The sequence below is a fragment of the Pygocentrus nattereri genome, chromosome 17 (assembly GCF_015220715.1).
Source record: "Pygocentrus nattereri isolate fPygNat1 chromosome 17, fPygNat1.pri, whole genome shotgun sequence".
Classification (NCBI taxonomy): domain Eukaryota; kingdom Metazoa; phylum Chordata; class Actinopteri; order Characiformes; family Serrasalmidae; genus Pygocentrus; species Pygocentrus nattereri.
Window position 1 is genome coordinate 24,083,331 of NC_051227.1, and position 16,659 is coordinate 24,099,989.

At 39.6% G+C, this 16,659-nt stretch overlaps 1 protein-coding gene across 1 annotated transcript in view; it reads right to left on the minus strand.

Annotated features, from left to right (window-relative positions):
- Positions 1-16,659, minus strand: part of wdr95 (WD40 repeat domain 95) — a 53,349-nt gene that overhangs the window by 18,407 nt on the left and 18,283 nt on the right. Inside the window, exons 7-16 of the mRNA XM_037546786.1 lie at positions 16,332-16,417; positions 14,743-14,835; positions 14,483-14,528; positions 14,351-14,397; positions 13,796-13,913; positions 11,999-12,068; positions 10,873-11,116; positions 5,111-5,216; positions 1,930-2,081; positions 7-109 (exon numbers count right to left, since the gene is read on the minus strand). Of these exons, the coding sequence (XP_037402683.1) occupies positions 7-109; positions 1,930-2,081; positions 5,111-5,216; positions 10,873-11,116; positions 11,999-12,068; positions 13,796-13,913; positions 14,351-14,397; positions 14,483-14,528; positions 14,743-14,835; positions 16,332-16,417 (1,065 nt within the window). The remainder of the gene's footprint in view (positions 1-6; positions 110-1,929; positions 2,082-5,110; positions 5,217-10,872; positions 11,117-11,998; positions 12,069-13,795; positions 13,914-14,350; positions 14,398-14,482; positions 14,529-14,742; positions 14,836-16,331; positions 16,418-16,659) is intronic.

A 16,659-nucleotide genomic window follows, 5' to 3' on the forward strand; every position in this document is an offset into this window, starting at 1 on the left:
ACTCACCGAGCCTTCGGTACAGCTCACCACCTGCCGAAACTCCACGCTGTAACCACAGCACAGCACCACCTCCTTATGGGACATAATGAAGCAGCCCTGTGGCTCTGCTCTGGGATGCAGGGAGGAAATATGAGGAAATTAATGGAAAAAAAATCACTTGCATTGGCTTCTTTCCTACACAGTCAGTCCAGTCAGCATTGCATGAATAAGTATTACCCCGAAGGACAATGTTTATATTCTTGAAAGTAGTCCAAAATAGTCACCGTCACTCGTTTATGGTATAATAAATGCAGAAACACAGTTTTAATATGAGAAGTTTAATAGTTTGCACTGAGTTGCTACATTCATTGGCCTTTTTATCAGAATCAGAGTGTAGCCCATGTGTTACTGCAAAATTTATCACCCTGCTTTTACCTCACCCATCAATGGAAAGGGACCACTTTAAGGTCACCACTGTCCAGGTATTATTTAGGTGGTAGTCTCTGCATAGTATGGACACTGACATGATTGTGTGTTTGGTGCTAGTACGAGTTTACCAGATGCAGCAGTTTTTATCATTGCAAGGTTGAGAGTGGACTGCCACCCAAAAATATCCAGACAAGGGCAGTTCTGTGGTCTGAAACTGACCACTGATGAAGGGCTAGAGGATGGGGAACAAAAATTGTGCATGAAAAAGATGAGCTATAGCCAGGGTGCCCAGATCTTTTGACTTGCATGGCCAAAGGTCAATGGTTGCGGTTAGCTAATACCCAAAACAAACAGTATAAATTGGTACACATTTTTGAGTTTAAAAAAAGTATTTTGCAGGAGGGAGTATTAACTAGTTTTACTTAAGTACATGTACTTAAGTGAAATATTAATGAATTTCTACCATCCTGAGTAACCATAAACTGTTACTCCTACTTGAGTATATTAACAAACAAAGGAATCTTCTTTTACAGAGTTACATTTATAGCCATTCAGCATCTGCACTGCTTTGAGATTGGCTACACTGATTGCATCTCTGACTTTGGAGCTTTAACATTTTATTTTAGAACAAAAGAATCCTAAAAACACAGGAATAAAGTCTAACAAACTTTCTGCAAAGTTCTGCAAGCTACTCAGTACTTAAGTCTTTTTTACAAAAATTATATTTAAATGTAAAATAAAAATAAGAATTTAATATGTTTTCAACAGAACTAAAATGGAGTGAGGGTAACATTCTGGTGAGCCAAATCAATAGTCCCCGTGGGCCAGTGTTGAACCTCTGGCCACACTTTGGGCAGCCCTGAGCTATAATCTCTAACTGTACCCCTACTAAATGTACCAATGAGGTAGGAATGTCAAAAAAAGGCCAATACTGCATGTCTTAAAGCAGCTAAGTATAACTTTTTATACAACAGTTTTGGTACAATCAGTGCAATCAGATTCTCATATTGGGCCTCATTCACCAACCGTTCTTAAGAATAAATTTCTTCTTAAATCCCATTTACACAGTTTCCACAAAGATTGACATTCACCTAAGATTTCTTTTTTGGGGTTTATTCTTAGGTAAGAACAGAATCTACATACAAGATGTATGTAGAGAGCAAAAGCTGTGAACAGTTCTGCAGAAAAAGCTGAGCTGTACCTGATATTGCGACAGTCTTATGGCTTTAATGTTAAAGGATTAAAGGATGCTACATTTTTGGTGGAATGAAATTTGTTAAAACACATTTGTTCAGGACTTCTTTGGGTTACATTTTTCTTTATTTTGCAGAACTGTTGTATAAACACTTGAGTTTACGTGTTCACCTCTAGCTTGTGCCTGTGGCTGAATCACAGCCATGATGCAATTTGCAATGGCACACTCTATTGCTTAAAAAAAATAAACTGAGATTACTGGCATAAAGAATAGTCTGATGTATCCAGTGAATCATTGCTTCAGTCTCATCATTAGTTGGCACCTACTTGGTTTTGAGGGACAGCAGTGCAAGTGAATCAGTGGCTATATAGAGTCCCTTCACTGCTGACGAGTACAGGCAGGCAGAGAGGTCACCATACAGCAGACTGGCCTTTGGGTGAGCAGCAAAAAGGCAGGACTGATCCTGGATGTCCCAGATCTAAAGAAGAAGACAAAGAAACCACAGACATTCGTAGAGTTTCAGAACATTTTTATTTTTTTTCCTGGAAAAATTCCAGTCTTCTGCAATGGTTATATTCATCCTTCATCAACAATGCAGCTAATCCATCAAAGTGACAACCAAGAGCAAAATGACTGCAGTTTCTCATCTACCGTTGCCAAACCAAAACAAAGATCATTATTCATTATGTTTTGAAAACCTTTCCTCGCACTTATCAGTCTGGTATATTTCTTCATTTGAAAGAGGATGCAGATTAGCATTCTGGAAAACAACAAATAAACAACCATAAGTCCTGAATACATAAATGCCACAAGCTTTGAAAAATAGCTTCACTATGAACATTGGTTATTATTTTTATGGTAAGTTCTGCTCCTTTGTAGCCAGAATGTGAAGCAAGGTAAGTGTCTTATTGAGGATTCTATAACATATTTTGATGTAAAAATGCTCTTATTGAGGCTGAACATATTACCGTTATCGCAGTTTGACCCTACTTGATACTACCAGTGTGCATTAAGGTTTACACAGCCTTTCTTTTTTGATTTTACTCATATTAACATAATCTGAAGATTAAGTATTTTACTTAATTGGCCATATCAACCTATCAGTGTGTCTTTTCAGCCATGTAATTTCCCTACATTTTTAGGATTTCATGGTTTCTTAAATGTCTAATGTAATCCTTGAAGCCTCCTTACTGTGCTTAACTATTAAGCAGATCACCTCTGTCATATCAAAACCTCATAACAGGTTCACTGTTTCACCAACTTGCTGTTATATTGTGTGATCATTTCCTGATGAAGAGAAAATAATCCATCCATCCATCCATCCATCATCTTCCGCTTCTCCGGGGTTCGGGTCGCGGGGGCAGCATCCTGAGCAATGAAGCCCAGACCTCCCTTTCCCCAGCCACTTCCACTAGCTCCCTGGGAGGGATTCCGAGGCGCTCCCAGGCCAGCTGGGCGATATAGTCACGCCAGCGTGTCCTGGGTCTTCCCCGGGGTCTCCTCCCCGGTGGACTTGCCTGTGACACCTCCCAAGGGAGGCGTCCAGGAGGCATCCTAACAAGATGCCCGAACCACCTCAACTGGCTCCTCTCGACGTGAAGAAGCAGCGGCTCTACTCCGAGTCCCTCCCGGATGACCGAACTTCTCACCCTATCTCTAAGGGAGAGTCCAGCCACCCTGCGGAGGAAACTCATTTCAGCCGCTTGTATTCGCGATCTCGTTCTTTCGGTCATTACCCAAAGCTCATGACCATAGGTGAGGGTGGGAACATAGATCGACCAGTAAATCGAGAGCCTTGCCTTATGGCTCAGCTCTTTCTTTACCACAACAGACCGGTAAAGAGCTCGCATCACTGCTGACCCAGCACCAATCCGCCTGTCAATCTCCCGCTCCCTTGTACCATCACTCGTGAACAAGACCCCAAGATACTTAAACTCCTCCACTTGAGGCAAGAGCTCATCCCCGACCCAGAGAGGGCTCTCCACCCTTTCCCGTGTGAGAACCATGGCCTCGGATTTGGAGGACTTACCAGAAGTGCCATGGCATGAGTGTTATGTTAGCATGCTGCCATCAAAATCAGTATTTTTCATGCTTCATTATAGTTCAGTGTTTGATTGCGGTGAGTTTTTTTCCCTGCTTTGATGCATTTAATGCACTGAAACCTTCACATCAAGTCCAACATGCTTCTTATTAAACACTGGAAGATGAAGTGGATACATAGAGTAATAAAGGCGATAAAGGTATCAAACACATCAGCAGCCATAATCCCTGTTGCAGAGTTTTTTTTAGTCCTGAAATCCCACAAGATTTCATCCCACTCCTGCAGAAAATCTGAAGCATTTGTCCCACTCCCGCCCGCAACCAAATGTTTTGGCCTGCTCCCACCAACACAATTCCATCAAGTCAAACTGATATCCAGTATCTGACACAGTCTATTCACAAATACATTATCCGGTCATAGTCATCAGGATCACTCTACTTTATTTAGCCTATTCCCTGATTTGTGGGATTTCTCTTCATGCGCCCACATCCCACCCACAGTGGGTTTATTTCTTGACCGCTCCTGTCAACAAAACTAAAAATTTGTTAACAAGATATTGTTGTGGGTCCTGCAGGAGTGCAGATCTCTACTCTGATGTAAAAGACGACCTTAGTTTTAAATGTGTACATTTTAAAAATGTGATATGCCTTTTTCCTTATATTTTCTTGTTTTGTCTGTGTAACTTTGATGGAAAAGACCCGTTTTCTTGCCCTGCTCTGGCATCTACAAAGTTGGCAATTTGAAGGTCCAAGTTTTTTTTTTCTCTTTTTTTAACAATAGCAATGAAACGGTGCAAAAGGTTTGAACACAGCTAAATTATGGTTTGTTGATTTTTTTAAGTGATAAAAAGTTAACATCCTCTACAGAGAAAACACTTAAATAAGACATTTTTCTGCAAGTTTATTTTTAAGATAACAAATTGAAAAAATAAAGTGTCATAACTTTTACATTTTATGTGGTTTTTTTTCCAGTGGTTTAATTGATTAAATAAGGAGTAACTGTGTGTTAAAATGTGTAGAACTTTGTTCTCAGCACTCTCAGAAAAGAGTCACTGGGGTGGTACCCTCAATCTCAGTACATTTGGTCAGGGAACATAACTGTACCATAATCCATTGAAATTATATTTTCTAAGTTGTGCTAACTCCACACCCCGTCTCGTCTCCAGGCTTATTTTATTTTATTTTTCTGTTTTAAAATATGAGATTATGAAAAGGTACAAATATGCACTTTTTCACTTGAGAAAAACGTATTTAAAGTGCACAATTGGACCTTAAAACCAGTGGTGCACCTTTGAGGGAACATTTACATTGTTTGTACCTTGTTGAACAACAAAAATGTACCTGCACTGAACCTTTATTTCCAACAGTGTGTAGAAGCTGGAGTAACTCACTTTTGAAAATCAACAACACATGTCATCTGACCAGGGGTGTCCAAACTTTTGTATACGACTATAGCGCTTTACTCACCCTAGCAGTGTTGTCTGTGGAGACTGAGAAAATGCGGCTGTCCTTTGTGGAGATGTGGAGGTAGAAGATGGGAGCTGAGTGACCTTTCAAAATCCCCGTAGGCCTCCTGTCATTAGCAGATCATTAGGAAATTGTTATACAAACACAGACGTACCACGGCTATTTACAGTATCAGAGGATCATCAGATATGCTGCTGCCTCTGATGAGAGTCTAGAAGTCAAGCAGACATTTTTATAATATTTTCCTGAACTACACAGAGCCAGAGAGACCCCCCTCTGTTTTGTGACGCTAATGAGCAATGCAGCCTCTGGGAGCTCAGCTTCTGTCATCCAAAAATAATTACTTCCATTCAGGAGGTGTTCTTCTAGGAGACAAGAAGTGCACAAGAAGGATGTTATTGCAAAAGATAAAGGGACACCCATTGGCCAGATCATGGCAGGAGAAGAATATGTGGCAGGGTCTTATTTTGCTGCTGTTGGGAGACGCTTGAGCTCTTGCTGTAATAAGATTACTGGTATGGTTTATTGATGCAGTCCAGCAGTTATATGTAGTGAAGCTGTCGACCTCAGAACCTACTGAATGGTCTATAATCAATTTAATGAGAGTCCAAGCAGTAATGGATCATGAAGTACATTACAGATTATTAGTAATTGGACAGTGACACAATTTTTTCTGTTCTGCCAGTTGGATTTGAAATCATGAAAAAAGATTATAGGGCACATTTACTAACGTTTTACCCAAATGCGAACCTTGTTTTGGCATTAAAAAGTGATTTACTTGGTTCGTTAGCTTGTTTACAGATGTTAAAGAGATGTCCCAGCCATGGTTTTATGTACTGCACATGCACAGCTAAGGACAAGCTAAAATGATAAAGTTCCCAGTCACTCAGGAAATGCTCAGTGAAATTACACACAAATTCTAAATGCACTCAGGTCATAACTCAAGTTCAGATCAAACCACCTACCAAAAACTAACGTTTTGAAACAAAAGTTAAATTACTTATTGTCTCAATGTTTTATTTATAATAAAAAATCTTATTTTCTCAAAATAATGACATCAAAATAATCAGAAATTCTTTAGTTACTAGTTATTTTGACCAACTAACTCAAAATCTCAAGAACACAAGTCATTATTTCAACCTAATGACCTAATTTGAACCAGAGTCAGTGCACTTCTATACTTTACATATTACAGTCTTGGAAGCACTTCTAATGGAGGGTGCACTATTTTTTAATACGCTATTTAATGCTGTAATATGCTGTTTGGGATGCAGCCTTTTTTTCCTACCTGGAAGAAATTAACTTCCATACAAAAAGCACGTTAGTCAGTTTCACAGGTTATATGGGAAAGTTGCACCTGTGGTCACACACACACACACACACACACACACACACACACACACACACACACACACACACCTTCTAAGCCGCTTCTCCTTCTGGGTTGCGGGGGGCCTATCCCAGCGGTCATTGCATTCACACATTCACACCTAGGGGCAATGTAACATGTCCAAACAGCCTGACTGCATGTCTTTGGACTGTGGGGGAAAACTGGAGAACCCAGAGGAAACCCATGCAGACACAGGGAGAACACACAAACTCCACACAGAAAGGACGCTGGCCACCTGTCCTGGGAATTGAACCCAGGCCCTCCTTGCTGTGAGGTGACAGCGCCACCCACCACGCCACTGTGCTGCCCCACTTGCGGTCACTGCATGGAAATTCTTTGTAGATAATCTGATAAATTGGCCACAAGTGTCTGCAGTTCATTCCTCTTTTAGTAAATCTGGGTTAAAGCACAGAATAGCAGCTTTAATTTGAGGGCATTTGCTGCTATGTTTGGTTACCCATATAGGACTCACAGCCCCTCCATTTTAGGGAACCAAAAAGTATTTGGACAACCCCCTATGGGTCTGAATGTGAGCCACACTTGAATTCTTCACTCTGATTGCTACCACAGTATGTAAAATTACTTCACAGTAGTTACCGAATAAGTCAAAGTATTATTTTATTTATTATTTAACAATATTTAAACCATCCAAATGTAAAGATCACCGTTCAAGAAAGGTTTCATGCAAATTGATTTGTTCTAGAGAAATTTACCGCATCAGAATTGTTCACTGTGGAGGTGAAAAGTACCAGATGTCTGAAGAGAAAAGCCTCTAAAAGCTCCTTCACAGAAAGTAACTACATGAAATTGTTAGAAATATGCTACCTGATGTTTGCGACATTGTTTTATGATAGCCCTGAAATAAAGCTTTTCTCCAACATGCGTTTTATTAAATCTATTCATGGCAGAGAGGGCTATGCATTGTGTTGTAAGGTAAAAATAGTACCTAAATAAAAGATACCAAATTCATCACAACTTTACCTCATATACAAATTTATGTATAAAAACTCAACACACATGCACAGTAGGCTCACTAGTTGCTTTGGAAATAAAACATTCGTATTGTAGACTTGGCGACCCCTGGCTCCTCTCACCACCACTGTAAAGGACTCTCCTTCTCTGAAGTTTCATATCAAACCACTCTGAATGACTTTGTTTACATCTTAACGATGGATTTATGCAGAAATTATGAAACATCAGTGGAATTCTCCGGCAAGATTATTAATTAAACAAAAAGCCTCAGGTTCAAAGAGCTCACATTCTTGGTTTGCCAATGATATCTTCCTACGCAAATCTGTGACCCCCACACATCATTGGACACTGGGTTTCTTCCTTGCTGCTGATTTGATCAGGCTGCTTGTTTTGGTGGCTTTTTGTTCCCAGCCTTGCCTGAAATGCAGCTCAGTGGGGTTCAGGTCAGGTGAATGACTTGGCCAATCAAAAAAATTCCATTTTTTGGACCTGACAGGCTCCATTGCTGCTTTAGTAGTGCAATTCAGGTTGTTGTCCTGCTGCAAGGTGAAGCCTCATCCACTGAGTATTGAAGAATTCGATTGTATCTCAGGAAATATGATATTTCTGCACACTGAAGAATTTATTCTGCTGCTTCCATTGCCAGACACATCATTGTTTCAGACGAGTGATTCATTTCCACTGTTCAAACCTGGCCCTTCAGTTCTTCAGGCTTTACCAGCTGTTTGCATCATGCTCCTTTATTCCACTCTTTATGGTAGTCTGACATATCTATGCCAAGATGTTTGAGAAAGAAACTGATTGTTTTAAAGGGAAGAAGTTTTTCTTAATAATTGAAAGTTCTCTTTTGTCATCTACTACTACAGAGACAGTACTGATCCGGTACCAGGCATTAGTATAAGGCCAACGTTAGCAGAAAATACTGGATCAGATATTGGACGGAAAACATTGGGCCTCATTCTTCAATATCTTCCTATTTTTTTCTTGAATGTGCTCTTGAAAAACATCCTAAAAAGCTTACATCAGATTCATGACGTGTTCACACTTTTGTGCTCGACTGATTAGTAGGTTCTGTTTTCATTGGTGAATGTCAGAATGATTGTAAAAACCATATATCTTAAGAAGATAATGTCACATTAGTAAGCATCTATAAACACATTCATAACATGTTATAATCCATTCTTAAGATGTCAAACATGGCTATAAATATTTATAATAATAAGTGTTATAAAAAATTCTGGTTCCATTGACTTACATTAAAAGTAAAGTATGTTTTTTCCTTCTCCTGTAAAATTACCATTTTGGAGATACGAGGTTTTAATCCGACAACAGCGATATCTATGTTATGCATTACGAATTGTTAACATGATGCATTATAAGTTCATAAATTATAAGAGCTCATAAGTTGTATTAGTCTGCACTAAGTGCAGCATGCTGTACTAAAGCCTCCACCAGTGTTAAGAGTGAGGCTTCAACTTGAAGTATTCACTGAGGAATTTACTGAAACATTAAAACATACATAATGCAGCACATTACAGGCTTCAAATGTCAGATTTTAAACTAGGTTGCCATCAGTGTTTTACCTAGTGTGGAAAAGTCAATGTATGCCACTGTTAGCTTGCCACTAACTTAACACTGCATTTCCAATAGAATGCTAGCAGAAATTAGCATTACTGTACTGTAGTGTACTGTGTGGTTACAGCGTGAAGGTCTTTAGTGCTTGACGTTAGACAAATTACAACGACAGCATTCTACTATGTCGACTCTCCATCTCCAGGCCTTCACTCCACAGTGACTTCTCTGTGTGACGTCAGACTCGGTTTGGGGGAAAGAGTATTCAAAGAGAACTCAGTGATGGATGTAGACTGAGAAAGTGAATTATCTACTATTGTCATTTCTTCATCAGAATAATGTTGATTTTGCATTTGAGACAGAAACATGGAGCTGAGCCTTCTTTTGAGCCTGGGTGTTTGTGATGTTAATATGTAAAAACAAGTGATGTGGTCCCACAAAACCCAATGGATTGTAATTTCAAGCTTTACTGGGTGACTAGCATGTTTTTTTTTTTTTTTGCTCGTGACTTTTTCCAAGTTTAACAAAAAATATGAATAGTGCAGCTGTAAGTGAGGTGCTTTGATTGAAAACCTCATTTTAAAGTTTATTAGATTTGTATTGTTATATCAGTCTACCAATTTGCTTTTGCAAACGTTACCTGCGAGTTTTCACTCCTTCAATGCATAGTAAGTAAGTCAATACAGTCTTATTAAAGTTGGCTGTTTCTGGTTTATTTTTTAGGATCATCTACTGGTATAAACATGTTCTTGCTTCTTATTTGAACTCCAGATACAAATGCCACATGTAAAATAACTGAGAACAAACAAACTTTTAAATAGCTCTTATGAAAGGATTCATGATGTAACTTTATGCAAAATCACAAAACTCCTATTTAATTCACTCAGTGTAGTGTACAACCCCTCCAATTGAAGCTGACAATCTGCAATGCACTTTTAATTAAAACAGTTCTAGAGCTCCGAGTCAAAGCAGCAAAAGTCATGTTACTTTCAGATCTCACTGTATACCCTAAAAGGGAAGTCCACCAAATTTTTAAAAATTCTATACAATCACTTTTTCAGATTTTTACCAGCAACTATGTTTGTTCACACACACACACACACACACACACACACACACACTGTACTTTATAGGTGCACTTTGTTGTTCTACAATTACAGACTGTTCTTCAGTGGTCAGGACCCCCATGGAACCTCACAGAGCAGGTACTATTTTGGTAGTGGATCATTCTCAGCACTGCAGTAACACTGATGTGGTGATGTGTTAGTGTGCGTTGCGCTGGTCTGAGTGGATCAAACACAGCAGTGCTGCTGGAGTTTTTAAACACGTCAGTGTCACTGCTGGACTGAGAATAGTCCACCAACCAAAAGTAACAAGCCAACTGCTTCCTGTAGGCAGGGTCCTTTGACCACTGAGGAAGGACTAGAGGATGACCAACACAAACTGTGCAGCAGCAGATGAGCCATCATCTCTCACTTTTCATCTACAAGGTGGACTGACAAGGTAAAAGTATCTAATAGAGTACACAATGAGAGGACAAAGTGTTTCAAAACTACAGCAGCACCACTGTGTCTGATCCACTCACACCAGCACAACACACACTAACACCAACACCACCACCACATCAGGGTTACTGCAGTGCTGAGAATGATTCACCACTCAAAGTGCACCTATATAGCAAGTGGAAGTGATAAAATGGACAATGAGCGTAGAAACAAGGAGGTTATCATAAATGTTATGGATGGAAGGTAGGCAGGTAGAAACAGTAGAGACAGTCATTAAAAACAAGCTACTTTTTAGTTAGGTGGTTTAAAAAAAAATAGCTCACCCAGGAACATAGGGATTCCACATGCGTATCAGCCTGTCCATCCCTCCAGTGACCAGTAGGTTATGTATCTTACAGATGTCAAAAGTCATGACTCCTTTATAAATGGGAAAGACAGTCTGGTCGCAGGCTGCTCTTTGCTGAGGGCTACCAAGGCCATAAGCCACTTTTTTGGGCTTCCCCTCCCGGCAGACCTCCTTAATCTCCCTCATCTGCTGCTCGATGTTGGTGGATGGAAGTATGCAGCCTTGCAAAGACACACAATTACGTATTAGAAAAATGGGTAACACTTGAATCCTGCTACATAAACCTGGCATAATCATACCATTAACACATCAGATTTTATATGCTGTCATGACAAATAATGTAATTATTTGCAACAGTAATGCAACAGTGTCATGTTCCCATTACCAGCAATTGTCAATGTTATAAACCATGACATCATGACCACTAACTAGAGCAGATATAGCCAAAACAATCATGGGACATAAGCCGTCATAACATCAAACATCGGCATCTGTAATGGCAGTTGCTGAAATGGTAACATTTTGTTATATTACTGATCAATATCTGCCATGAGAAGTAAATTATTGCCAAAATATCTTCTCCATGTGGTGTAACTAAATATAAATTGAGTTTTGTAAGCATAATCAAACCCTGACATCGTAACCCCTCAGACAACCCACATACCAAAAAGACAGACCGACACACAAGCGCACACATCCAGAGACACATGGGACCAGCTGACAGATGACTCACAGCCCTTTTCCCCTTCCATTTTTGGTCACGGCATGCTATTCAGATCAGATTAACTGGAATTTCATTACATTGAGGGCTTTGACAGATCCCTCCACTGGCATTAACTATGCTGAATAAATTGCTGTTTTCCTCTGTAGTCTGCTCCACAGACCTTTCCTCTGAGAGGAGACTGAAGATACGTACTATTTTCAGATTTTAATGAGGAAAAAAAAGGAGATAATGATCATTTTGCCTCTGCCCCCAACCCCCCTGGAATGAAGTGCAAAGAGACCTTCCTGTCCTTGATAGATTCTGCCGGCCCACTCGATATGAAAGCTTTTATTATTTGATGGAACAGAACAACAGGAGAGAGGTTCATTTCACACGTTACCGATAACAAGGGCAGAGGCTTCATGGTTCGATGTGGAGGCAACAGCAGGAATGCTTTTGAAATATTTCACCTGAAATGACAGAATGTTATGAGGTTTTTTGCGTGAAAATATTTTTAGTATCCCGGTTTTTAACTGTTTCCAAAAACATCACTCATTACTTAGCATTACCAATACTGGAAAAGGCTTAAACGTTACACCATATCATAGACAGTACTGTGCAAAAGTCACCGTCCCATTCAATTTCAAAGTCAAAATGGCCATTACAGGCTTCCGAGTGGCGCAACTAAGCGTTGGCCCTGTCATCAGGAGATCGCGAGTTCAATCCCTGGTGATGCTACAGCCATCTGTAGCCAGGAGTCCAAGAGAGCACAATTGGCCTCACTCTCTCTGGGTGGGTAGGATGGCCCCCCTTCTCTCCCCATCACTCAACGCGGCGCTAGTCAGCGCAGGCGTCTGTCAGCTGATGTAACAGATCTGGTGATTGGTGCTTTCGGCCGAGCGCGTTCGGCTGTCTAATGATGTTGCGTGAGCGGCAGTTTGAAAAGAAGCGGTGGCTGGTTTCACAGGTCTCAGAGGAAGCCTGAGCTGCCTTCACCGTCCTAGTGTTGGTAGTACCGTGTGATTGGGGGAGTCTTAACTAGCGGGTGGAATTGGAAACGACTAAATTGGGGAGAAAATCGGGTTTTAAAAAAATGTCCGTTACAAGTTTATTTTTCAGTGATAGAACCGAAGAAAACCTATATTTAACAAAATATTTCATATTTAGTATTTAGGAGACATTTTCAGGAGACATGTGTTCAGTTCTTCCACACTTAAAGTTCAGGCTTAGCAACTTCAAAGCCTGAACTTGAAGTGTGGAAGAACTGAACACATGTCTCCTGAAAATGTTGCACACCAACACCAGCGGTTTTGAATACCAGTAACTTGTTTTTACCTCCTAAGTTTAATCTCTTTTTTCAGCATGACCTTCTTTAACAGCTGGGAAAGAGATAATCAAGTTGTGGCCACGACTTAGTAAGGCATGGGACCAAGATCATGTCATGCATTAGGATCTCATTCCCATGCCATGGCCATGCATTAGGATCTTATTTCTATGTTTTACTGAGTCATGGCCATGACTTAACTACTCGTTCCCATGTCTTATTTTTATTTATACAGAATGTAACCAGCAGGGCTCCATAGAAAAGGGTTGGGAAATACTCAGTGATTAGACAATGGGCAGTGGTCAAATCCAAAAAGGCCAAAATACAAAAAAATAAAAATAAAATATATATAATTTTTTACAATTTCAGGCAACCGGATCCAAAACTGCAAAGGCAAAGAGGCAAAAACACAAAAGGCAATAAAATAGATAGAAACGTTTAGAAGCAACACCTCACAAAGACCCTGTACTAAAGCCCAGGCTTGTACACTAAGATAAAAAAGTCATATGACATACATCACAGGTGAAACAGGTTGGTATTCAGATAAACTGGAACGGTGATTGGTGGATTGTGGAAGTTCATGGGTCATGTGATCTCTCCAGGGGTTCTGGGAAATGGAGTCATTATGAATGTCTGAGCTGGGAGCATGTGTGTGACACTTCATTTGACTTTTCCCTTCTCTTTGCAAGTGGATTATCTTATATGTAATACCCTGCAAAATATCTTCTACAAATGAATAACTTGATGACTTTCCAATACATGGGAAATTGATTAAATGAAGGTTGGTCTCTGACTTTTGCACAGCACTGTATTTGCCACAAATACATGTATGAAAAAAATACACAAATAAATAAACAAAATAAAAGGTCTAACCTCTGTTACCCAGTCTTGGTGGACTTTCCATCTAATGTAAGTCATGTTTGGAGACTGGACTGCATGATCGATACCAATGCTGGGCACATTCTCGACCCTTGGTAACTTCTTCCACAATCTAAAGAAAATAATACATCTTACAGAGCTTCTTAAAGGACACATAAATAAATCATATTTATTGTGTCAAATATAACTTCTGTTTTTCTTCTGGAATAAAGAAGTAAGGCTCCAGTGAGGAGAGCTCGTACAGCCTTAGACACAGAAAGTATATATATATGCATATGTGCTGCTGGTCTTGGTTATATATATCAGTATTTGATTAGATTTCTCATTTCAGTCCAGACCAAATAATCAGGAAATTCATGACTGTAATGCTTACTATGTAATGCTTTTCTGCAACATGAATCCACACGTGTAGTATTTGTCCACTGAACCGTGTCACCGTTTATCTCAAACATTCATTTATTAAAATAAGTATCATGCATGACTTCCTTCAGTAATTTAGCTCTGAAAGGAAGCGCGAGGAAAATGAGAATTATTAAAAAGCTTGTTTACCTCAGCGTCTCCCCCACCGATGTCATTAGTATGATGTTCACGCAGCCCTAGGACGCCAAAAGTCTCATAATTAATCAGACAAATGCCATGAACCATCCTGCTTATCTGCTTGAATCAGTAGCCACTGGTTACCTGAACATCACCATACACAATGACGCATTCATCAGGGCCGGTGTAGCTATGAAGAGAGAAGAGTATAAATAAGTCACATATCTTTCCAGAAGGAAAAGGCTTTCATGAAACTATCGCTGAGATGGACAATAGCTTCACCAAGACAGACCATATATATTTCAACAGTTTGATCCCTTAAAATTCTCAGGGCTGCTTTAATAACCTTTTGATCTCTCAGGCAAATTATTCAATGAAGTCCAGGGTTCTGAAAGAGCTCTCACCAGTAGTCTAATTTCAGAGGCACTGTTTCCAGGGAGTTTAGCTGACAGTAAGGCTCCAGCGAGGAAAGCTCATACAGCTGGATTTCTCTGTCCCTGAGACACAGAAAGTGGGATGAACGTTTCAACGTTAACCCTTTAAATGGCCATTCAAATGTAAATTACACATTCCTTTAACTTGTATATATACTGAAACACTCTAGTTCAGGTATATCATTAAAAACGGCTTCTTCGAGGATTCTTTGATAAAAGCGATGTTTATACATGGTCATATGCAAAGGTTTTGGCATCCCTGGTCAAATGATGTCTTGTTTATATTGATTAAAACACAATTGTTGAACATCTCAACATTAACCCTTTAAATGCCCCTTCAAATGTCCATCACACATTCCTTTAGCTTGCATATTGTTGTTGCCCAAAAAAAAAACAAGTATCTCCTAAATAGTAAGTTTACAGGAGAGGGTAAAAACATGCTTACCCTATAATGTAAGTTAGTGTAAAAAGATTTTATTCTAAGTGATTTTAGAGCATTTCTATTGGTCCATTCATCATGAATTTTTCATACAAAATAGACAAAACTGAATGTGTTTTTTGGAGTTTCCCCACTAGCTGGCATGCCTTCTATCTTCTGTCCCATCTGGCATACACTGATCAAGCATAACGTTGTGGCATTATGATCCTTGTTTCTACACTCATTGTCCATTTTATCAGCTCCACTTACTATACAGGTGCACTTTGTAGTTCTACACTTACAGACTGTAGTCCATCTGTTTCTCTGCACACTTTGTTAGCCCCCTTTTACCCTGTTCTTCAGTGGTCAGGACCCCCATGGACCCTCACAGAGCAAGTACTATTTGGGTGGTGGTTCATTCTTAGCACTGCAGTAATACTGGTGGTGGTGGTAGTGTGTTGATACGTGTTGCTGTACAGCAGTGCTGCTGGAGTTTTTAAACACCTCAGTGTCACTGCTGGACTGAGAATAGTCCAACAACCAAAAATGTCCAACTAACAGCGTCCTGTGACCACTGATGCAGGACTAGAAGATGAATAACTCATACTGTACAGCAAGTGATGAGCTACTATCATCTCTGACTTTACATCTACAGGGTGGACCAACAACGCAGGTGTGTCTAATAGAGTGGACAGTGAGTGTTTTTTTGTGTTTGAAGTCAAAAGTGGACATAGATATGTTACATAACTAAAAACAGGCTGAATTTTGTGTCACATAGTTTTGGAAACCACAAAATCAAGTCTATTTGAGATCACTTACTGGAGTAATTCACTGAAAATCTAATTTACACAGTCACCCCAAACCAAAACAAAGATAAGACAAATATGTCTTGATTGAGTCCATCTGGGTTAAAGAGAAAGTTGTGCAAAGTTTAATTTTGGCTGAACAATCACTTTAAGAGGGATATCAATAATGAATTTTTTGAGGACCTTTCACACAACTAGATCACCAAGCTACACAAAGAGCAGGAACCTCACTAAGCAAGCAAATGGCATCAGTCTCATGACTCTTATTTGACTGCCATCTGAAATCTCAGAAGGTGCAGCTACAAAGTAAGCCTATAACACTGTTCTCAACTCACCCTGTTCCAATGATCAGCTTGTTGTATTGTGGCATGATGGTGAAATCAGTGGCCCACTTTGGCATTCGTCCAATGGGTTTTTCATGCTTGTTAACATAAAAATGTAATAAGATTAAACTGCAATGAAATATACTTTTAAACAATACCATATACTGTAAAGCATTCCCTAAAATATCACAATAAACAACTGGCAGCATCAACTGATTTTAACAACCTATCATTAACTTGGCCTCATCATTTCCCCTCAGGGGAATCCTTTCACCATCTTAAAGACTGTTACATTACTTTGTTAACTCTAGTAAAGATTATTAGATGAACCCTTGGAGGG